At 40.2% G+C, this 24,598-nt stretch overlaps 2 protein-coding genes across 5 annotated transcripts in view; one reads left to right on the top strand and one right to left on the bottom strand.

The window, feature by feature from the left end:
* The window catches only part of Znf329 (zinc finger protein 329), a 69,476-nt gene extending 59,203 nt beyond the window's left edge, over positions 1-10,273 (top strand). For all 4 annotated transcript variants that reach the window (XM_015990356.3, XM_006997207.4, XM_076571186.1 and 1 more), the window contains exon 2: positions 3,074-10,273. In XM_015990356.3, coding sequence (XP_015845842.1) covers positions 3,082-4,695 — 1,614 coding nt within the window. In that variant the 5' untranslated portion in view covers positions 3,074-3,081 and the 3' untranslated portion in view covers positions 4,696-10,273. The remainder of the gene's footprint in view (positions 1-3,073) is intronic.
* A 7,318-nt stretch (positions 10,274-17,591) lies between these two features.
* On the bottom strand, positions 17,592-20,270 carry LOC107400081 (coiled-coil domain-containing protein 126). The gene has a single exon (XM_015990372.3). The coding sequence runs from the start codon at positions 19,766-19,768 to the stop codon at positions 19,346-19,348; it is 423 nt and encodes a 140-aa protein (XP_015845858.1). The 5' UTR covers positions 19,769-20,270; the 3' UTR covers positions 17,592-19,345.
* Positions 20,271-24,598: the final 4,328 nt, after the last annotated feature.

Genomic DNA, 24,598 nt, shown 5'->3' with positions numbered 1-24,598 from the left:
TTATCTGGGGCTGTGGATTGTAGCCTAGTTATCCTTTGCTTTACATCTGATACCCACTTATGAGTGAGTACATACCATGTTTGGTTTTTTGGGTCTGGGTTGCCTCACTCAGAAATTTTCTACTCACTCTACATACTATCCACAGGTCCTCCCTCCTCCCTCTTCCCACCCCCAGCCCTCTTTCCCAAGCCACCCTGCATCCCCACATCCCCCAAATCGAGGTCTCCCATGAGGAGTCAGCGGAGCACAGCACACTGAGCCTAGGCAGGTCTAAGCCCCTTCCCAATGCACCAAGGCTGTGCAAGGTGTCACACCACAAGCACTGGGTTCCAGAAGCCTGCCCATAGACCAGGGACAGGTCCCGATCCCCCTGCCTGGGTACCCCCCAAATGGTTTGAGCCAAAGAACCATCTTCCATATCCAGAGCTGCCTGCAAATTTCATGATGTCATTGTTTTTTTTTTTTTTAACCACTGAGTAATACTCCATTATGTAAATGTACTACATTTTCTTTATCCATTCTTTGGTTGATGAGCATCTAGGTTGTATCCAGGTTCTGGCTATTATGAATAATGCTGATATGAAAATAGTTGAGCATGTGTCCTTGTGGTATGATTGAGCATCCGTTGGGTATATGCCCAAGAGTGGTATCTCTGTTCTAAAGGTAGATTGATTTGTATTATTTTGAGAAACTGCCATACTGATTGCCCAGAGTGGCTGTACAAGTTTGCACTCCTACCAGCAGGGGAGGAGTGTTCCCCTTACTCCTCGTTTTACTTTTAAGTCCTCTAATATTTCTTAGGATAGTCTTTCCCTTTAAAAATACGTTTTCATTTATTACACATAGGGATTGTATATAAATGGAGTATAGTGTGAGGAGTGAACTCACTAGCATTCTGTTTTGTTCTTTTTTTTTTTTTAGTCAAGTTAATAGTAGGTGGTAAAATTATAGTCATAATTTTAATCATACATAAAATGCCTCAAATTTTACATGTTCAAGCATTTTCCCCCCTTTTTCTTGTAAGGTGGCAAAAGTGGTGGCCAAGCTTGAATTTTCTTTTTAGTGGAAGAGCAAGGTGCATACTATGTTGTTCTGGAGCACCACTCAGTGGGAGTTTATGGTTCATCCAAATGAAATTAGGAGCAGTGGATAATTGTGTTTTAGCTAACAGCCATTCCAGGAACACCATGCTTTACCCACAGCTGCAGATGTGGTTTTTCTATTCATACTAGTAGTATATACAATCATCAGTCATAACAGCTTGGAGAAAATCCATAGCTAGCGGTAGGTCTGTCCCCATGGCTATTCACCTGCTACATTGTTACTGTTTGTGATGGTAGGGCTGGAACACAGGGTATATTAGATAGGCTAGGTCAGCACTCTTCCAAGATACACTCCTAGCTCTGTGGTCTTTTTTTTTTTTTTTACTATAAGCTTTAAAGAATAATACTTTCTATCCAAGAACTAACTTTACTGCAGCCCCATTTGTCATGTTTTGTGATAATAGCATTTTTATTCTTGTTTATTTATAGTTATATTCTTATTTTTATCAAGGTTTTAGTTCTATCCATCACTGAAAAATAGGTTATCATGTTAATACTTTTCCAAAGAAGCACAGGTTTGTTTTATCTATTGTTTTCTTGTATTTGGTTTTCTTCTGTCAGTTGGTTGTTAGCTTGACTGCTTTGTATCCAGTAGACTGGTCTTTCAGGCTGTTGCCTGGCCTTTGCTCAGTATTTTTTGTGGTCTGGTTTATGGTCCATGTTAAGTGAATGTTTCACATGTGCTTAGAAAACATTTGGCTTTCAGTGTACATTGCTTTTCATCCCGTTGTTTGATGAGGCTAGCTACTGAAAATTTTTGCTGCTTGTCTTTGTCCAGCAGTTTTGTTTTTTTTTTTTTTTTTAATTTCCAGTTCTGAAAAGAAATAAGCCTTTTGTGGTGTTTGAATATATTGATTTCTTCTTCCATTCAAGGATGCCTTATCTGTGTTTTGTTGCACATTACTACTGTTGTATTTCACTGTGCTCCTTATCTGGCCAACACTGATTTTTTTTTTCTTTTCAGCATTGGATTGGATTTATCCATTTATCATATACTTTTTTTTCTGTTTCCTCCTTTCTTCAGTCCCCCTTCTTTTGAAGAATTGTCTTTGCTTTTCTGAATTTGTTTTTATTTTACTCTCACTCCTGAATCTTGGTGAACCTTGTAGTTTTTCCCTTCAGTAATTTGAAAGAAACTTTCAATCATTCTTGGTCTTCTACTTTGCTATTAAGTAATCATGACCAATCACATTGTTTTATCTTCATTACTAGTCTTTTTCCTTCCTTCCTTTCTTTTCTTTTCTTTCTTTCTTTCTTTCTTTCTTTTTTTTTTTTTTTGGTGGGTGGGGGAGGTTTCGAGACAGGGTTTCTCTGTGAAGCAGTTCTGGCTGTCCTGGAACTCACTCTGTAGACTAGGCTGGCCTCAAACTCACAGAGATCTGCCTGCCTCTGCCTCCCGAGTGCTGGGATTAAAGGCATGGGCCACCACCACCCAGCCCTTCTTTTCTTTTAAGATCATTCCATAGGGTGCTGGAGAGATGGCTGAGTGGTTAAGAGCATTAGCTATTCTTTCAGAGGACCTGGGTTTAAATCCCAGTCCTTACATGGTGGCTCACAACCATCTGAAACTCCAGTTCCACGGGATCCTATACCTTCTTCTGGCTTCTGCAGGCATCAGACATGTATGTGGTACACATATAAACTTGTACAGAAGACACCTATACACATAAAGTAAAACAAAAATTATAAAAAAAGATCATTTCATAGGTATGTATAAGTATTAACTTGTTATTATTTATCCTTACACAGTATTCCTTTGACCTGTTCTCCGAGAGAGTTACAATGTAATGTCACTTCTTTTGAACCTGCTCTTGGCTTCAGGTCTTGGCACTCATTTGAACTCCCTATTTTAAAGATATGAATTTGAAAAAGAAAACAAGTAAAATATATTCACTTAGCCCATTATCATTTTTCATTTTCCCCCAGATATATCTGTGTTTACTTAATTTGTCTTTTTCTTTTTTTTTCAGTATGGAACATGAGACTGAAAATAATAGCTCAGAATGTTTCTGAAGAAGAAGAAGTTTCCTTTGAGGTAGAAATGGAAGGAATTAAAAGAGAGGAATCCTGCCTTCCCATTTTAGGTGACAATTGGGACTGTGAGAACCAGGAAAGAATTTTAAGGCAATCTCCTTTAATTGATGAGAAACCAGGGGTTCAGGAAGCAAATTGTGACCATCTTGGTTTGGGGGAGCATTTGAGTACAAATCCAGCCCTTCTAGCAACAAATGGCTTCCATGTTCATAACTCAGACATTAAAACTTTTGATTGTGAACAGACCTTACATAGTTGTCCCCAGAGTTATACAGCGAGGGGAACTGGTGATAGTGATGCTTGTGAAAAAGCCATCCACTCTTCCATGGAAGTCACTCAACCTGTAAGAAACCAAATGAGAGACAAACCATATAAATACACAGAAAGTATTAAATCTCTAAACCACTTTACTACTCCCCTTTGTGATAAAAAAATTAAGAAAAGAAGCAAGAAATTTTACAAAGGTAAGGACTTTGGGGACATTTTGGCCCTGAGCTCATCTCTTAATGAAAAAAGAAGTCATTCCATTGAGAAACCCTATAAATGTACTGAATGTGGCAAATGCTTCAAACGGAACTCTTCTCTTGTTTTACACCACCGAACTCACACTGGTGAGAAACCTTATACCTGTAATGATTGTGGAAAATCATTCTCCAAGAACTACAACTTGATTGTACATAGAAGGATTCATACAGGAGAGAAACCCTATAAATGCAGTAAATGTGGGAAAGCTTTTAGTGATGGATCAGCTCTGACACAACACCAGAGGATTCACACAGGTGAGAAGCCTTATGCATGTCTAGAATGTGGAAAAACTTTCAACAGAAATTCATCCCTGATTTTGCATCAAAGAACTCATACAGGGGAGAAACCATATAGATGTAATGAATGTGGGAAACCCTTCACTGACATCTCTCACCTTACGGTACATCTCAGAATCCATACTGGTGAGAAGCCTTATGAGTGTAGCAGATGTGGAAAGGCTTTCCGAGATGGCTCATACCTCACCCAGCATGAGAGGACACACACTGGAGAGAAGCCTTTTGAATGTGTAGAGTGTGGGAAATCCTTCAATCGCAACTCTCACCTCATTGTGCATCAGAAAATTCATTCTGGGGAGAAACCCTATGAATGTAAAGAGTGTGGGAAAACTTTCATTGAGAGTGCATACCTCATCAGGCATCAGAGGATTCACACTGGTGAGAAGCCCTATTGTTGCAACCAGTGTCGTAAACTCTTCAGGAACATCGCTGGACTTATCCGGCATCAGAGGATTCATACTGGTGAAAGGCCTTATGAGTGTAATCAGTGTGGTAAAGCTTTCAGGGATAGTTCCTGTCTGACCAAACACCAGAGGATTCACACTAAAGAGACTCCATACCAGTGTCTGAAGTGTGGAAAGTCCTTCAGGCAGAATACTCACCTGGTAGTACACCAGCGACTTCATAACAGGGAGGGTCCCAGCCAGTGTCCTCATTGTGGGAAAATATTTAGAAGGAGCTGGTGTCTTGTCCGACATCAGAGAACACACATTAAAGAGCAGCCTGTGGAAGCATAATGAACGTGGGCCATATTCTTCTTGAGTGAACAAAGGAGATATATCTTCATATATGACTTCCCTTGTTAACAGAAAAGAATTTGAATATGAAATATTCTATTATCCCATTAATTCTGTTATTAGGGAACTCCTGAAGAGAGGATTGAATGGTAATCAATGTAGAAAAGGCTTCAGGGATGATTCAGCCTATACCGAACATGTAGTGCATACACTGAAATAAAGTACCCAGAAGTGAGGATATTTCCCTAGAAATACCCACCTAACTTTACATCAGGATACTTAAATTGGAAAGAACCTGTGAATGCATTCAGTAGATAATCAGTAGGAGGCATCTTTAATAGAGAGTATCACCTTATTGTATATAAGCAAATGATGATTAGACTCTAAGCTTCTGAGTTTAATTAGGAAGAGAAGCTTTTGTCAGGAGGTTTTACTGTCTTTCCTGTATCAGCAAAGGCAGGCATAGTGGTGAGAGGTCTCACACAACGCACCACAACAACCACAGGGTTTAGTTGAGTTTGCTGTTTGAATGCACTTCTGTTTTATGGTGCTGCTAGAACACTGAGGACTCATTTAATGAGGTGAAACTGGATGTAAGAGTTGCTTGTGATTGAAATGAATTTGTCCCTCGTAATACTAAAATACTGTCTATGATGGGAAGGGCTGCTTCTAAGAAATAGGATCCATTGCTTTAGTTGTTGAACAAGAAAACATTAAATTGTTGTATTTCAGTTATCACTTGCCTTCATCATTGTTGATCATTTAGGACACTAATTTATTTAGAGTTCAAGTCCTTTGAAGCAAAATCCAAAGGTTTTGTTGCCATACTAAAAATACTTAAATCATTGCAAAAGAAGGCATAAAATAGATCTATTATTATTATAGTCATGTTAAGTGTGTTCATATTTGGCTATAGGTTAACAGTGTATGATGGAAAAAATTTAATGGCTTTCTTAGGAGACTACAATTGTGTAATTTAACTTTTTATACATTTTTATATAATAATTTGATGATGTATATAGAAGTGAAGCTAAAAGGAAGTGAATTTGGTGTTTTCTTGGATCTTTGCCAGTGGATAGAGGCCAAAGATATTGTTAGACATCCTACAAAGGCTAGCTTATGGTTACAGGAAGCTGTAAGATTCTACAGGTGTTTATAAACAGAAGCTTCTCTAGAATCAGAACATCCTGACCCTAGAATCATTTCTTTTGGAACTTGGATTATAAAGATTACGGCATTGTGGAGGGAGAGGCTTATCAGTTTGAGGATAGGGAAGAGAAAGTTACAGAAAAATCTGGATAATCCTAGCATCTCCTTTCTCAGTGCAATGCTGGCTGAATGAAAGCTAGACAATTTGGTTGAAAGCTTCAAAGGCCTGTGAGTAGCTCTCCTGGTAATTTTGACTTGATCCTGTTTTCTATCTTCTGGTTCCTATGGAGGGGGGATCTTAAGTCTATTTTGAAATAATTAAGGCTGTTGAGTAGATTCATAAGGAAGTCAAACATCTCACTCTTCTGTATGGATGCCCTTCTTTGACAGGAAGAACTATCATATGATGGGGATGGAGAGATAGTAGTTAAGAGCACTTGTTATTCCTGCAGAGGACCTAGGTTCAGTTCCTTGCATCCACATGGTGGAAAAGCTATTGGTGCCTAGTAGATAGAGGCCAAAGATATTGTCCCATTCCTACAAAGATAGCCCCTGGAACAGTTAATTCGTCTCAGAATATTAAGAGTGCTGAGATTGAGGTATATATTTCTTTTCTGTACTTTTCAATCTCATCATTAAAAAGATTAGTCTCATGCTCCCATGATATTCACAATCATTTGTAACAGTCTGTAGCAGTGGTTCTCAACCTTCCTAATGCTGTGACTCTCTAAATGGTTCCTCATGTGGTGACTTCCAACCATAAAATTATTTTCTTTGCTACTTAATAACTATAATTTTGCTACTGTTATGAATTGTAATGTAAATATCTGTGTTTTCCAATGGTCTTAGGTGACCCCTGTGAAAGGATCATTTAACCTTAATGGGGTCATGACACAGGTTGAGAACTGCTGCTGTATAGTGTTATGTGTATCAGTAAGAAATATGAAAACCCCTAGTGGACTGTCCACATCATTCAAGGGCTGGACACTTCGTGTCTGTTATTCTCAAGTAAAACATGAATGTATTGCAGTATTAATGTTAGACTGTCCCTGCTTCTTAATTCTACATTCTAGATTCTGGAACAGGAAATCAGCACCAGACCAGGTATGGTCTGAGGGCAAGTACCCCAAGGAAGAGGGGTCAGCTATGAAATTGGAGTGAGTCCACGTGGGGTTTGTGTGATGTGTGAATTGTTTCCCCTTGCTCTTTTCTAAAATTAGTTTTTTAAAATGATCAAGAATAACTGTTGTAATGAAAAAAAAAACTACTCTATAGAAGATGGATACTTCTTACTAAGGAGGTAAAAGCCAGGTGGTGGTGGTGGTGGTGGTGGTGGTGGCGGTGGCGGCGGCGGCGGCGGCACCGCACGCCTTTAATCCCAGCACTTGGGAGGCAGAGCAAGGCGGATCTCTGTGAGTTCAAGGCCTGCCTGGGCTACCAAGTGAGTTCTAGGAAAAGCGTGAGGCTACACAGAGAAACCCTGTCTTGAAAAACAAACAAACAAACAAAACAAACAACTAAAGAGGTAAAGGTGAGATTTGAATTGGGAGAATTTCAGATGACTCCCAATGCAGCCTGGGCAATTGTTGGTGTTAGGCCTGAATGACTGGGGAACAGGACAGAGGAGGAGACTGTCCTAGACTATCAAGATGAGTGCCATTTAATCACATAGGCCCTTAGTAGGCAGAGAACTTTGGTTGGAATCAGATGCAGAAAGTGAAGGTAGAGTATTTCAAAGAATGAACATTTAGTTTACCTTTCTTGTCTTTGATGAGCATTTAATTCACTTGTTCCTGGCTTTAAGGCTGAACTGTCCACAATGTGAGTGGTTCTGAAAGCCACAGGCAAGAAAATGGGTTCTCTGCAGTGTCTCCCCAGAAGGAACTATTCCTGTTCTTATTAGTCCAGTGTAAGTGAATTGATTCCAGTCTTAAAATGGAGAGAACTGACGTGTGGTTTTAAGCCACAGGTTTTTGTGATAATTTGCTGTATTATCTATAGGTGATATCCCTCACTATTTCTTTTAGACTCCCAACTGAAGTATTTTGTGTGTGTCCTCTTACTCAGCAAGTTAGTAAACCAACCCCTTCCACTCCATACCCATAAAACATGTAAAAAGGAAAAAAGAATTCTGTCGGCTCTGGCTTCTGCCCTTTTACCATTTTAACAGCCCTGAATTTTAGTGCTGATTTAGATTATTAAATCCTATGAATGTGTTTGGGTGTGATGGCACACACCTTTAATCCCAGCACCTGGGAAGCAGAGGCAGGCAGATCTCTTGTGAATTAGAGGTTAGCCTGGTATACATAATGATTTCCGGGACAGCCAAGGCTACTAGTTAGACCCTGACTTAACAACAAAAATTAATAATAAAATCCTGTGAATGAGTGAAAAAAAAAATCTCAGAACAGAAAAGAGTATATTTCTCTTAAATTTACTCCCATCCCCTCCCACTTGTGTGGCCAAGAAGGCACATTTCAGCATCATAAAGCATGTGTAGAACCCAGGGATATGATGGCTAGAGCAGGGTTTTCCATCCAACATGGAGACTGTGGGAGCATTTATAATTATGGCCACTGTCTTAATAATTTCCATTAATCTACATCCTTTTGATGCTAAAGTTAACATTGTCAAGTATGGCTGCAGATTGTTCATTAGACTGGGCCAGCTTCTTGTCTCTCTTAGTTCAACAACTGGGTAGAGTACCTGCAGTACTCCTAAGAGTTGTTACTATTGTAGAATGCAGAACAACATGTTTACAGTTCAGCAGGGGAGAAAAACAGGTACACATCATATATCAGATGGTTTTTGAGACCTGGAAGAAAAATAAAGCTGAGAAGGGATGGGGTGTATGTGTTGGACAGAAGTGATTACAGTTTTAAAAACAGGTCAGGGAAGTCCTCACTGAGATGATTCATAATGACCTATGAAACATGAGGGAATGAGCCAGTAGTTACTTAGGGAAGAATATTCCTACAGAGGCAAGAACATACTGTATTTGAGGAACAGCCAGAAGACCACTGTGACGAGAATGAGATGATGTGAGATGGGGCCAGGGAGGTAACAGAGAGCAATTAATTAAAATTACTGCTGCTCCCCCTGGCCCCCCCCCCATGTTAAGACAGCTATGGTAACCTGTATAATTGTTGAAGATACTCTCCCCACGGATGTATTGCACATCTCCAACCCTGTGAATTTAGGCTTGGTCATTCACTTCCTTTCACAGTGAAGGGCAATTGCTTGTGTGACATGTGAGGGTGTGATGTAACAAGACGTTAAGGTTTAGGGAGGAGAAACCTTCCATCATGTCAGTTACAGGGAAGAGCAATTAAGCCATACATAGATGGAACTTCTTCATGAGCAGTAGTTAAAGAAGTGGCTTTATTGCAGAGGCAGGTGAGGAGAACAAAACTTTGCGGAAAAAAAGTCCATTTACAGGAAAACATCTATGACTGAAAAAATAAATGGTTTCAGAATATGAACAACCAAGTCTGAGCAGAAGAAAATAACTAATAACTGATATATAAGTATATGCTTTATCTAGGCTTATCTGTGCTTTAACAGGCACTCAGCATTAATGGTCATTTCTGAGAAACTAATATTCAAGTTTTAAAAATTAAGTGTTCAGTGGCTCATAGTATTCTCTCATAAGGTTGTTCAGTCACCTCCATTCTGTAATTTCAGGACAGTTTTCATTATCCACAAGAAAGCTAAATATACCTGTTAGCATTCTTCTACTCCCCAAGACCCCGGCAACCACTTAATCTATTTTCAGTGTGTGTTTGGAATTCTATACTTTGTACATCCATAAAAAAAAATCCGTGGCCTTTTGTCACTTTTTCATTTCATTTAGCATATGTTTTCAAGGTTCATATTGTAGTAGGATTCCTTTTTGTGGCTGAGAAATATGTCACCATATAATTAAAACTATATGTTTTGAGTATTGGTTGATGGACATTTCAGCTTCTACTTTTTGACTATTAAGAATAATGTTGTTCTGAACACATATACAAACTCATGTGCCAATATATTTTCAGTACTCTTAGGTAAATACTTAGGAGTGGAATTGCTGGGTCTTTGCTTGCTTTCTGAGGAACTGATGTCTGTGTCCCTTGAACCACTTTGTTTCTACCAGTGATGTATGACTGCTTTGACTTCACGTCCTTACCAGCATTAGTTTGTGTCCTAGTGGTGTGCAGTTGTTACCTTGGGGAAATTTTTTTTATGTAGTTAAAATATATACCTTATCCCACAGGTTAGCATTTTTTTTTCCTTGCAGGGGAAAGATAGTATTTTAAACTGTGTACCATATCATCTCTCCTGCAACTACTCAGCCACAAGTGACTGTAATGTGGAAGTAGCTATATGTTGAGTTGTAAGCAAATGAGTGTGAATGTGTCCAATAAAATTTTATTTATGGACTCTGAAACTTGAATTTCCTGTAATTTTAACTGTGAAATGCAATTAAAAAAATTGTTTCGCCAAGTAAGCCAGGCCTGGTGGTGCTCAACCTGTAAATCTCAGCCCTTAGGGTAGTGACAGGAAGATTGCCCCAAGTTCCAGGCTAGCAAGGACTATTTTTTGCCCAAACACACAAGATTTGGACTGGCTTTTACCCAGGGGCTACAGTTTGATACCCGCTCTACACAAACTATTTAAATGGAAAGGCAAATTGATGAAGCCAGTTGAGACTATCAAGCATTTTTTGTCATCTTGGCATAGGCAAACATTTTTAAGTGAAATGAATATCAGAGAAACGCATAGAATAAATTTAAGAATTCCTGTGCATCAAAAAGTCTCTATTATGTAAGCGAAAAGGCAAGCAATAGAGAAAAGACTATTGCTGGGCCTGCATAGGAGTGGTATTCAGATAAGTAAGGGATCCAGCATGTCAGAGAGAAAACCCATTGAAAATGTGGGCAAATGTGGGCTTTGGATCTATGCCATCGTGAATGAGGAAATCCAAGTGGCCAATACATTCATGGCAGTGTCCAGTTTCATTACATGATATCCCAAGATACTTTATCTGGATGGGTAATATGAAAACAAATCTTGACAAAGCTGTGTTGACAGCAACATGCATTTTGCTTATCACTCAGGTCTATATATTTCCAGAAAGAGCTGTAGTCTTAGACCCTGGTCAAGATGTTCACAACAGTTTCTACTTAAAAAGAGGGAGGGGTGGGGTCTTACCATATAGTCCAATTTGGGGTGGAACTCCCAATATAAGCCAGGCTGGCAGAGGACTCGGCCTCCTTCCTGGGTTTCCAAAGTACTGGGTTTGAGAGTGGTGATGTTGCAAATGTCAGCCATTAAGGCTGGTACACAGCCATTTCTGGAAACATTACTAATGTCCACTTAGGCGCCATGGAAAATTAGACCATCACATAAAAGTGAAGCTGGTGACCCCCAGAGGAAAGAGCCACAAAACCCTGCTTTACTCAGCATTGATAAACCAGCATTTGAGCGGTGGACGAGGAGACATTGTTTCAAAATTCTACATGCTGCACATGTGTAGCTGAGTGTGAGGGACTAGAAATTAGTCGTTTCCTGATAGGCAGATGGGGAGAAGGCCTATGGCTAGGGAATAGCGATGATGAATTTACAACGCCTCTGGCCGCTTCTTCACCTTCCTGACCTGAGACAAGAGCCTGGCATCTTAAAACAAAGCCTTATGGGCTTCTCCTCCTGCTAGCAGGGCCCCTGCTAATGGACTGGCTCAACAAGTTCACAGCCGGGCCAGGACATGTTTAAACAACAGATGTGGGTCAGTAAGCGGTCCTGTCTATCTTCAAACTGGCCAGTCCTAAATTAGGGGAAGAAGAGAAGCTGGGCTTTGGCTTTCTGCTTCGCAGAGAGTCTGTGTTCTTCCTCACCCTGTAATAAAAGCCATTCTTGGCGGCCTGATTTCTGTTTGCGTTTCAGAGTTTGTCCGCCGCTGTTACTCTAGATTTTTTTCCTCTCCCTGCCTTTTAATTCTTTAACTGGCAAGCAAGAGAACTCTATCAAGACCCCTAGCTGGTAACACAGAAAGGTGCTGGCCTCGCTGGGTTCCTTGGGCCATGTCCCGCAGAAGGGTAGGTGGGCAGACACCGGGAAAGGAGCCATCGCAGGAGGACGACCTCACGTGGGAAGTTTGCGCAGTCGTGGATAGGTGGCTGGAGTTTTTCGGTTCTTTAAGCCTCCACAGTTGGCATAGACTAAAACCTTCAGAGCTCGAGATCGGAAGACAAAAGGAAGCGGGTTATTACGGATTTTCGCACCCAGACTTTACTGACCTCCGGCAGCTCAGGAAAACCTCACTCGGGAACCTAGCGCGCACACACGCAGGGCACTTAGTGCCGCGTCGTGAGGGTTGTGCCCTTGGAGGTGAGTGGGTGTCTCCCGATTGTCTGGGTGGGGTCCCCCCTTCCCCCTACTTCCGCAGAGGTGGAGCAGAGCCCTTGACCTTGGTGTCTGGATGCCCTGGGGTCTGAAGCAGAGGCGGGGCAGTCGTAGTTTGGTCGTGCCCTTTGTCCTGGGTGATCCCACGTGTCTTCTCGCCCCGCAGGACACAGATAACAGTTCTTTCTTCTTTTGGGTCCGACTCCTTGAGGTTCGCCGGCCTGTGTTAGTGCGAACCTCGAACCTCGAACCTCGCTGTTTCCCTCCAAGTCCTCCTGCAGACACAGCTCCTCCTCGCTTCCCTCCTCGCTCCCTTCCCTTCTCAGGGTTAGGGACAGGAATACCTGTTTCCTGTGTCCACTCCCATACTTTCTTCTCTGTACCTTTCTGCCCACCAACCCTTTCCCTGCCTCCCCTCCATCCTTTTTCTCGCAGAGACAGCGTCCCCTCCCTGCACCTGTGCATTTTTGCTTTCTCTTCCCTAGAGGCTGTGAAGTCTCCCAGCCAGTCTTCCTTCTCTCCCTGCTGGCTGATACATTCCCCTCATCCACCACAACAGGTGAACTGGGTTGCCTTTACCCACAGGTCCCTAATGTCCACTCCTTTCCGGGGTCAGGCACCCCAGACTTGGATGGGTTCTCAACTCAGCACCTAGTGTAGTCACTCTGTAAATGACTGCTTCCTCTCCATCCCTCAGCTTTTACCTTATAGTTTTTTTTCCATTATCCACGCCCCTCCCCCGTTGTGTCTTCAAAACCCAATGCGTCTACCTTCAAGAAATTCGCAGAATCCAATCAGTTCCTCACTTACGTTCTCACTACTTTCTCCCCTGCTTCTGACTCTCCCTAGGTCTATTTACCAGACACCAGGAGCTTGCCAGGAGCTTGTCAGAATCATAACCTTTCACCACTTTAAACCCTGACCCCTTCAGCCCAGGAACTTGTCCTCACAAGCCTAGGCATGGGGCTGCTAGCCCAGGAAGTATTTGTTGCTAGGTTTACAAGTGATAAGAGCCTGCATCAAATTGGAAGTCAGAGCTCAAGCCTGCTATCCTGGGCAGTGAGTGCATTCTCAGTTTGCTTGGCCTTGTGAGCGACGGTAAGAAACCGGAACAGTTACTCCTAAGGCAGAAAACAAATACAGGTCTGTATATACCTCAAGTTTGTAGAATAAGTGTTGGATGCTAACCATGGTGTATGTTGTTCTTTGCGTTTTTTCATTACAGTGTGTCAGTCAGATCCACTGCTTAAACATTGTTGTCTGGAAGAGTATGGCACACAGTAAGTGTCCAGTAAATTTTTTCTGAGTGAATGAAAAAAAAGGCTGTCTCTGTAACTACAAGACCACAGAATGAGTGTGCAATGCACCCAGCACTTTTTCTTCCTTCCTTCCTTCCTTCCTTCCTTCCTTCCTTCCTTCCTTCCTTCCTTCCTTCCTTCCTTCCTTCCTTCCTTCCTTCCCTCCCTCCCTCCCTCCCTCCCTCCCTCCCTCCCTCCCTCCCTCCCTTCCTTCCTTTCTTATACTTTGACCATTGTAGAGCTTTCCCATTTAGACTACATGTTGCCTCAAGCAGTATGGAGTATGGGGTGTGGGTGTGTGGAGTTGAGATGCTTGATGTAGTGAACTCGGCCACTTGCTTTTTTCACCAGCTTGTGTGGTACTCGGGGCTTTCAGCACTACTGTTTTCCCTACCGGGTAGTAGTCATCTTATGAAGATGCTGAGCTGACATGTTTCTTTGTCTCCTTTTCCTTGTGAACATGCAAGTTTTTAGGTTTTGTTTTGTTTTGAGATGGGCTTGCTGTGTAGCTCAGGCTGGACTTGGTCACATAGTCCTCCTGCCTCAGCCTTCCAAGTACCAGGATTATAATTTACACCATCACGACAGACATGTTCCCTCCCCTCCCCTCCCCTCCCCTTTTTCTTTTCTTTTTGTAGTTCTAGCAGTACATTAGGAGATACGTGAACATTGTCCTTGTGAAACAGAATTTTTATAGCCTGACAATTTTCAAGCTTGTGTGACCCCTTGCCCAACATCTAAATTTAGTCCATGTAATATGTTATGTATTATGTTGATGTGTATATGACATGTATATTTATGTGTGGATTTGTATGGAATTTTGTGTGTACATATGTGTATCACATTTATATGTGTGTTCATATGTATACATGTATGAGCATGAATGTTTTTGCATTTGCATATCATGTGTATTTATATATTGTTATGTGTGAGACAAGGACAATTACATAATGTGCTGTACACATGTGTGAGTATAGTTCATGTGTGATGAGATAGTGTTTACTAAGGATGAGCTCTTTTGATGTTACCTTTGAATCTCATTTTGTGTCATTGTAAAATAAAGGCTGTTAACCCATCACATTCATTACCTTGTATTTAATTTTCTTATTTCAGCAGTACTTAGGAATTATCTGAATCAGTTTCTAAAGAAAATTCACCATTTTTTTTATGCTAAGCAAAAGATGTTAACGATGTGGGAACTACCCATAATATAATGTTAAATGTACATATTCAACTTAAATAAGCAGTTTGACTCCAAACTGTGCTAAATGACCCTCTAGGTAGAGGATCAGAAAAAATGTACTTAAGACTTGATAGTTTATGGATAGTTTATGGATAGATTATGGATGATTTGTGCTTTTCAACATTCTGTATATTTTCCAGGTTTTCTGTAATGAGTGTGTACTATATTATTTTGCAGTGAGGTATTTTTTGGTAATACTGGGGATTGAACCCTGGGCTTCACATTTGTTAAGCAAGTGCTTTTACTACTGATACACTGTAACACCGAAACAGGAACAATACAACTCACAAGTTAATAGGAGAACAAAACAAAACAAAATGACAAAAAACAAAACTAGAGGGTTAAGAGCTCTGCAGTTAAGACAGTTGGAAAGAAGTTCCTGATTTTCCTATATTAAGTCCTTGTAGTTAAGGTTTCTAATTGTAATTAAGAAGTCCTGTTTGTCCTGTGTTAAATCCTAGTTAAAGAATAAGTTCTTGTTCATCCTGTGTTAAGTCCTGGCAAAATAAAGTTTCTAATTGTAATTAAGAAGAAGTTCCTATTTGTTCTATGTTAAGTCTTTGCTAAAGAAGGTTTCTATTTACAGTTAAGTTTCTCTTTCGTAGGTCGGATATAAACTGCTTGTTCCCCCATTTTTATTATAGCCTCCTCTTTATGACTGCCAACCCGTTAGCTCCCGTGAATACCCGATCTCTTTTATAAAAGAAACTTCCTGAGGTCAGCAGGGGCTGTTCTCTCAAATCCCAAATTAGGATGAGGCAGCCAGCTGGCCAGTGTCAAGTCTAGGGTGCACCCCAAAATACAGATTACTTTAACTAGAAGTTGTGGACTTGGTCTTTTTTCCTCATGAATATCAGGTTTAATAATACCCCTTGGAGCCTGTAATAAGTTTTACTAGTGAAACATTTAAATATTTAATAGTTAAAATGTTGAGTAAATGCTCTGGTTTTTTTTTTGGGGGGGGGTTGGAACTTTTAGAAGCTTATCTCTCTTCTGTATGTAGTAAAGAGATCAAATAGCCTTGACCATGAATCACTTGTCAGCTGTTGGCAGCAGCTGGAAGCCCTACATATTTCATATTTGGCCAGAGTAGCCTGTGGTTCAACCACTCTGCTTTACCCTAATCCCACTTCTTAGAGGCTGAGATTCTTAACATTCCTGTTCTCTGCTGCTTCAAAACCTTCTGCAAGATTTTCTACGTTAAGAATTTCCCCAGGTGGTAACTTGATGGGTTTCTTATGGTTCCAGCTGGTGTCACATTTCGCCCACTAGCTCATTTGTAACCACCTATTGAACATTTTATGAGAAACATGTTACTACATTTATTCTTGCCAAGTTATTAGGGAATCCTGACCATAGAGTACTTCTCCCAGAAGCATTTCCACTCTCCCATCTTTGTATTTTGACAAGTTTCTGAACCATTACAACAGAAAATTGAAAGAGTAGTGAACACCCATTGTGCATTGTGTAAATTTAGTAGTTCATACATGTAATATATAATGTATATTAATTATAATGTAAATATAACTATATATTATGTGCTGATAATATGTGTAATGTTGTGTGCATGCTCATATATCCTTGTTTGTGAGTATGACCTGTATATTTATGTGTAGGTTTATGTGTATTTTTGTATATGTGTATTATAAACATATTAAGACTATATGTATGTTCATATATGTATATATGAGTATGACTGCATTTGAATATATGTTTATTTATATATGTTGCTAATTTGTTTGCATATACCATTTGGAAATAAGTTTTTAAGTGGGACACTTTACTCCTAAATATTTCTTTACTTGCATTTGAAGAGAAATAACATTGTTCAGCATAGCTCTGAACACTATTACCACACTGAAGCAAAGGAACAGTAATTTCTTACTATCATGTGATACCCATCTATGTTCAGGTTTTTGCAGTTTCCCCTAGGACACCTATGTTCTGCAGCCAGGAGGCTTTTAAGCATCATTTGTTTTAAAATAATTATATAATTATAGGATATGTGCTTAAGAGTATATCATGAGAGTTGGGGATTTAGCTCAGTGGTGGAGCACTTGCCTAGCAAGCGCAAGGCCCTGGGTTCAGTCCTCAGCTCCAAGAAAAAAAAAAGAGTGTATCATGTCCAACTTTTCCTAGAATTCTTATAGTGCTGTGTTTTACACTTATGACCATGACCCATTTTGAGTGGATCCTTAGAAGGTAAGGGTTTAACTTCATTCCCTTACATTTGGATGTCCAGCTTTTCCTCACCCTTGTCCGAAAGGGCTGGTTTTTCCCATTGTTGAAAGTCATTTAACATATGTGTGATGTTTATATCCATGCTCTATATTCTGTACTATTGGTCTATATGTCTGTCTGTCTTCAAACTTTGTAATCAACAAATGTAAAGCCTCCAATTTATTTCTTCAAGATTATTTTGGTGATTCAGAATTTCTTGAGATTCCATATGAATTTTAAAATGGATGTTTATATTTCTTCAGATAATATTTTTGGGATGTTGATAGGGATTACATTGAACATGTAGAATGCTTTGGGTAGTACTCAAATCTTTTTTTTTTCATTTTTCTTTATTAAGAAATTTTCTATTCACTCCACATGCTATCTATAGACTGCCCCTCCTCCCTCCTCCCACCCCCCAGCCCTCTTTCCCAAGCCACCCCATAACCCCACATCCCCCAAATCGAGGTCTCCCATGGGGAGTCAGCAGAGCCCAGCACACTGAGCCTAAGCAGGTCTAGTACTCACATCTTAATGGTATTAAGATGGTGTAAGTCTTCTAGTTCCTGAGTATGTGGTGATTTTCCACTTATTTTTGTCTTCTTTGATTTCCTTCAGTAACATTTTTTTTTTTTTTTTTTTTTTTTTTTTTTTTTTTTTTTTTTTTTTTTTTTTTTTTTTGTAAATACAAACCGTCTATTTTATTTCATCCCTGAAAACAATGACAAAACAGAAATGTTCACAACCCCTCTGAGACTGCATAAGCCCTTCAGACTTCAACCTAGCAAAGGGACATAATCTCTTCTCATAAAGGTACAAGGAAGACATTTCAGAAAGCTATCTTTCGTGAAACAATATATTCTTATACTCATTTTAACAAAATATTACAATCACTGCTACTGTTTGTGGTAGCACATTATAATAAGGAACAATCTTGAAAACTAAGTTCAATTTAGTCTGAATCTAGAGGCCAGCTGCTCTTGAGCAGTCATTATGTAGAATAAATACTACGAAATATAGAATACTATATAGCAATTGGATTTGCTACAAAAGATATTTAAATAAAGACATGGTTTTTTCTATACTAGAATCAACCAAGTTAAGATTTCTTGTGCTGTATACAGTAGCTATTTCCCTAAAAAGATAATCAGTCTTCATAATTTATATTTTAATGTTCTTAATTTTGTAAAGTGATCAGTTATATAAAATGAGTAGCTAATCTGACATCTCCTAACACAGGATACTCTTACATAACATCAACTAACATTAACATTTTCCAAGCAGTTTTGTGCAGCACAAATACATTTATTATATACATCTGGTTAACGTCCTCAAGTCTCTTCCTTTCCCCACCAATATAATCAAAGCAACATTTACCAAAATATGGAAATAATGTACGCCTTCCTAATGCAGAAGCAGTCAATGGGCCGAATATTTTTCTTTTCCTTTTTTTAGATAGGGTCTGCTCTGTTGCCTAGGCTGGCAGTGAACTTGCAATTCTCCTGCCTCAGCCTCCTGAGTATCCATGGCTACAAGCATATGACACTGGGATTTACTTTCAAATCAACAATCATGATTGTGAAAAATCACGCATATTTTATTTTTCATTTCATCATAAAAATATGTATTATTATGCAGAATATATGTAAGAAATTTTTAAGTATGAGATTAGAGATTACTCTCATTTCTATTAAATAGTCCCCAATGGTTAGGCTATGGACAGTGGTTGCTACCCATTTCAAAATTATACTCTTACAAATGCTATTTTTAAAAAATATACAGTTAACCTTCAGTTATTTTGAAGGATAGTGCAAATGAAAACATTCTTTGGGTCTATTTCAAAACATGATTTTTAACATGACACTTCCTTTTCCTGCTCATAATCTGAGTAACAAAATATAGTACTGGAATTAAGCATGTTTTCTACTCACAGGGACATCATGAGGGCAGACGACAGAATAATTCAGTAATGTTGTCGTCTGCTTCTCTGAAAAACATGTTACATACTTAAATAAATATTTTATAGAAAGGACTCCATGTCTTTCTGGTGTTTTTGTTTCTTCTTGATCTCAGATACTAAAGATGGATACGAAGATGACCTCCCTGCTCACCACATCCACTGTGCTGCCAAACTCCCAGGAAGGATACAGAACAGCATTGAAGAGCTTTGTGGGAAAGCAAACTAAGAGTGCCTGCGAGTTTATATACAGAATTAGCGTCCTATGAATCCAGCGAGCTCCTTGGAAATGCATAGAGCTTTTATTGTCAAGTATCACTGCGTCCCAGGCAGCGGTTTAGAGGTGTCCTGCGACGGATGTACTCCACAGTGGTGCAGCCCTGCAGGTGGCCCTCACTGCTATCTGACACTGCCCGGCGCGCTCGTCCTTTTGTGGGTGGTCACCGGCACGAAGCTCCCACTGGTGCCGTTGGTAGTGTTGGCTGCCGAACCATTCACAACAATATAGTCGACCTTGTTCTCCAGCTTCACCAAGCGTTGCAGGATGTCGTCTAAGAGGACTGCGATCGTCCTCTTCAGATCCGCGTAGCCTGCCATGGATGCTCCACTGTCCACATCCACCATGCTCTTACTCTCCTCTGCCAGGGCCTTCACGTATCTTTTGCTTAAATCTAGGATCTGCTCACGTAACTTGACGCTGCTCTGATGCCGTGGCTGTTGAAATGTATAGTGAAGTAACATCAGCCCCCAGATGAGTCCGAACACCAGCAGCAGGAAACTCAGTTTCTGGGACATATTTTTTCTTGAGATTGTAAAAAACATTTCTGATGAAGCAAACAGACTTGATTGAGAAGCAGTGACTGGAGACAAGACACCAAATAATCAGGACGTTTGAGAAAAGAGGAAAAACTCTCTAGTGCTGTGTGTCCATCTTCAGCACGGCTCCCTCTGCTTTGACATAACTGGCCCGCGGGCTTCCCGTCAATCACGCGGGCCACCGCCGCGGAGCTCGCGAGCTGGAGCTGCAGCCACAGCCCGCCGCGGACGTCAGCGGCGCCGCAACAGCCTCCGGGCCGGGATGGAGGTAGGACGGAGAGCGCTGGGCGCCCGGAGACTCTGCTCCCCGTTTCCGCTCCGCCTCTCAGTAACATTTTTTACTTTTTGTATATGAGTCTTCCCTCCTTGGTTAGAGTGCTACTGTAAATGCAGTTTGGTCCTTAATTTGTGTTTGGGTTGTTCATTGTTAGTGTATAAAAATGTGACTGATTTTCCTTGGTTGTTTTGTATTCTGTAACATCTGAATTCATCAGTTCTAACAGATTTTCTGTGGGTATTCTTTACTGTTTCAAGAGTGTATATTCATGTTATTCATGAATAGTGATATAAGTACTCCTTGATTTATGATAAACCTATCATAAGTTGAATATAAGTTACACACACACACACACACACACACACACACACACACACACACACACACACCATACACTAGAATCAGTATTTTACACTCATCTTGTGGCTGATTGGGGGCCTTGGTATACTGTTATACTTGAGCAACACAGAAGGGTATTATACCATATTATCTCTAGCCTAGGAAAAAGTTAACAGTGATTTCTATTAAATGTGGTAATGCTTTTGCAGCACTGTAGAAGTTGAAGAATTGTATATTGACCCATTGTAAATCTAAGGCTGTCTATAATTTTTTCCTTCTCTCTCTCTCTCTCTCTCTCTCTCTCTCTCTCTCTCTCTCTCTCTCTCTCTCTCTCAAGATTTTATTTATTTATTTTGTATACAGTATTCTGCCTGAATGTATGCCTGCATACTAGAAGAGGACGCCAGATCTCATTACAGATGGTTGTGAGCCACCCTGTGGTTGCTGGTTGCTGAGAATTGAACTCAGGACCTCTGGAAGAGCTGTCAGTGCTCTTAACCTCTGAGCCATCTCTCCAGTGCCAATCTCTCCCTTTCCTTTTCTTTTTTTTTTTTTCCTTCTGGAGCTGAGGACTGAACCCACAGCCTTACGCTTGCTAGGCAAGCTCTCTACCACTGAGCTAAATCCCCAACCCAATCTCTTCCTTTTCAATATGGATGTCTTTTACTGCATCTTTGTATGGTTGTTCTGGCTAGAATTTAGAGAAGTGGTAAAAGCAGACATCTTTATCTTGTTTCTGGTCTTAGAGGAGAAGCTTTCTGTTCTCTACCATTGAGTATGGATATTTTTTTAAATGGTCTTTATGTTGAACTAATTTCTTCTATCCACTTCTGATTGGTGTTTTATTTACTAAATTAAATTTTTCTTTGTTGTGTTTATATTATGAAAGGGTATTGATTTAGTTTAGTACTTTTTCTACATCATCAGAATGGCTGTATCTTTTTCTTCTTTTGTTCTGTTAATGTGGTTTGTTACACTGATGAATTATTTATGTATGAATCTTTGAACTGCAAGAATGAGTCCTATTTGGCTGTCATGTTGAATCCTTTCAGTGTACTATTGAATTCAGTTTACAAGTATGTTGTTTAGTATTTTTGCATCAATATTCATAGGGGATATTAGTTTGTGTTTTTTTTTCCCTTGAAGCACATTCCTCTTTTGACATTGATTTCAAGTCAATACTTGTTTTGTAGAACTATAAAGAGCTTGGGAAAAGTTGATATTAGTTCTCTAAGTGTTCAGCAGTACACATGACTCTGAAGAGCTTCTGATGATTGACACAAGCCCGGCACAGGAGTGTGTATGTCTTTGCTCATGTGGAGTTTAGAGCCTAGAAAAGCAATCCTTGGAAATAGAGAGCAGAATAGTGGTTAGCTGGTGGGAGATAGGCATGCTTTACATCATGTCATGTGAGCCCGGTACACTAGGGTTTGGGAGAATGAGGTGTGAAGGGAGAGGCGAGGAGGAGAACGGTTGTGCTTGGACTGATAGTGAGACCTCAGGAGTCATCAAAGAGGCATCTTAGAGACAACGGGACATAAACTTCTCCTTGATGGGGGACTTTGAAACAAGACTGGATCTCTTCTCTTAAAAGGGAGTAGCATAGAATATATGTAGAAACCACCGGCTTTGTTTCCTATTTGCACAGTTGCTGTTCTGTGTTATTAGAAATTCGACTCTGGCTGCCTTCAGAGAGAGTGCCTAAAGTAACCCCCACCATAGTTCCAGTGCTTTGGATTCCCTCCTGAATTGGTAGTTCCTCAATTTAGCAAGGTCCAGGGCAGTGTGCCTCCGTCTCTCTGATACGTTGAATTCACTGTTGCTCTTATTTGCTTCTCTTTATGAAGTGTGGAAAATCCAAGAGGACTGTGTCTACAGTGCACCTGGACATGTCCTCACAGTAGACCTTTGGACAAATTCCCTTCTTCTCACACTCCTTGAATCTGCCAAGTTTCCCACTTGCTAGAGAGCCCCCTTTTCCCTATTCTGTAAAGTACAGAATAGGTTGTAGGCTGTCCCTGCAGGGCTTTGAAGATGTTGAAGTCACAGACGGAGTCCAGCCTTAGGCTTGGGAGGACTTGTTAAATACAATACTGCCTTATCGACCTGATTGCATGATCAGTTTTTTGAGCTACATCTTGATAAAATTAAGACTACTTTGTTTAGAACTTATGCAAATGATCATATTTGTGTTATAGGTAAACATGCTTAAGGAAATGTCTAATGCTGGATTGTGAGGAGTGAAGGAGAGCAAGGAACCAAGTAAAGGATGCTTTGCTGTTAAGGGTTGTATATAACTCACACAACTGTAGAAGAGAGACAAGGATAAAGAATACCACACATTTCAAAGAAATGCTCTCCATTGGTGTATTCAGCCTAATTAGTTTGACTAGTTACTGGGTAGATGTTCACTTGCATAGGATCCTTGTCTATGTTAGGACTAAAAGTAATCCTGGAGATCTGACTCCATCCTTAGTTCAGTTTGACGGTTGTCTAGATACTATATGCATGAAATCCTATATTGGTGAAGTATGTATGAGTAGACATACTTCTCTCACTTGTTCCAAGGAGCTTCTTGACTGTCCTTTCTAGAAGACAGTTTCTGTTGTATGGGATGTAACAGAGCTTCTAGGAGGAGATCAGAGACCACCAGTGATGATGAGAAAATATGGCTGCATTTACTTTATTCTAGGATCCAGCAGTATTAGCACCAAAGAGAGAATACTGTAGGGATGTGCTGCAGCATTGCTTTGGGATGCTGGGGACTACTTTCCTCTGGAGAGATGGAGGCCTTAGGAAAATAATTTGAGAGGTAGACAGTCACTCTAGTATGTTTGTATTATTGACATCTCATCATTGTTGAATTGGATAGGTTAAAGGTAAAAAGACATTTCAAGAGTTTTGTTTTCTTGAATAAGGCCTAATTGTGGAAAAGTAAAATAAAGATGTTAGGAGAGGCAGCTGTTCCCTTGATGAAAGGAGCGTGGCAGTGCAGGAACAGTTAATGTTGAGGTGCTGCTTCTGAGCCCACCTACCATTAACACAGCAAAATAACAGCTCTGTGAATCCTGGTTTTCTCAGAAGAGCAGACTTGTTTTTCAGCACTAAGAACAATGAAGTCAGCATTAGGCAAAGAGAGACATTTGCTGAGGAACAGAACTTCTCTTGAACCTCTGAACTGATTGACACAGACAGGATAAAAAAAAAATGTAGCAGTGACTCAGAGCTGAAAGCCTTGAGAGGAGCCAGGGGTGGAATACAGACACGAGAGCCAGGATCGCACAATTCCCACGTGTGACTCTCATCAAAAGTCATTTTCACTTTGAAGTAGTCAGAGATTGCGGAGGCGTTAAAGAAAGGCACAGCTGTGCATGTTGGAGGGCAGTAGGTGTAGTTTTAAAAGGGATACATGCAGGGTAGATGCTTTTGTGTTGGAAATGCTCCTTTTGATGTTAACTGTTCTGCATTTTGCAAAGATTGCCATTTGAGTTGTGTAATACTATACACTGCATCAGTGTTTATTATTTGTTAAAAATGTGTGAGAATCTATAATATCTTTTCTTTTTTGGTTTTTCCAGACAGGGTTTCTTGTGTAGCCTTGGCTGTCCCAGAACTTGCTCTGTAGACCAGGCTGGCCTCAAACTCATAGAGATCCACCTGCCTCTGCCTCCCAGTGCTGGGATTAAATGCATGCACTACCACTGCCTGGCTAATTTATAATATCTTTTTTTAAAATTTATTTATTTTTTATATTATGTGCATGGATGTTTTGCCATGGGTGTCAGGTTCCCTGGAACTGGAGTTACAGACAGTTGTGAGCTGCCATGTGGTGCTGGGAATTGAACCCGGGTCCTTTGGAAGAGCAGTCAGCGTTCTTAACCATTGAGCCATCTCTCCAGCCCTTAATTTATAATATCTTAATAAATATTACATATTAAAATAAACCCAGTATCCTGGCTGATGTGTTAGATATTCTACCACTTGAGAAATACCTGAGAAAATAACTGTAAGAGAGGAAAGATTTATTTTGGTTCACAGTGGAAGCTATAGTTCCTGATTGGCTGGTGCCATTGTTTTTGAGTCTCGATTGGGACAGAACATCATGGTGTAAGTGTTCATCTTTTGTCATCCAAGAAGAGGGAAGTGAAGAGAGGGAAGGAAAAGAGGAGATGGAGGAGAGGAAAAGGAGGGTGAAGGAGAAATAAAAGGGCTAGGAACAA

The sequence above is a fragment of the Peromyscus maniculatus genome, chromosome 1 (assembly GCF_049852395.1).
Source record: "Peromyscus maniculatus bairdii isolate BWxNUB_F1_BW_parent chromosome 1, HU_Pman_BW_mat_3.1, whole genome shotgun sequence".
Lineage (NCBI taxonomy): Eukaryota > Metazoa > Chordata > Mammalia > Rodentia > Cricetidae > Peromyscus > Peromyscus maniculatus.
Note: the sequence above shows the minus strand (reverse complement) of the source record. Positions and strands in the feature narration are given on the sequence as shown.

What these genes read in the sequence shown, in the direction of transcription:
- LOC107400081 (XM_015990372.3), bottom strand. Translation starts at nt 19,768, where the DNA reads ATGTTTTTTACAATCTCAAGAAAAAATATGTCCCAGAAACTGAGTTTC.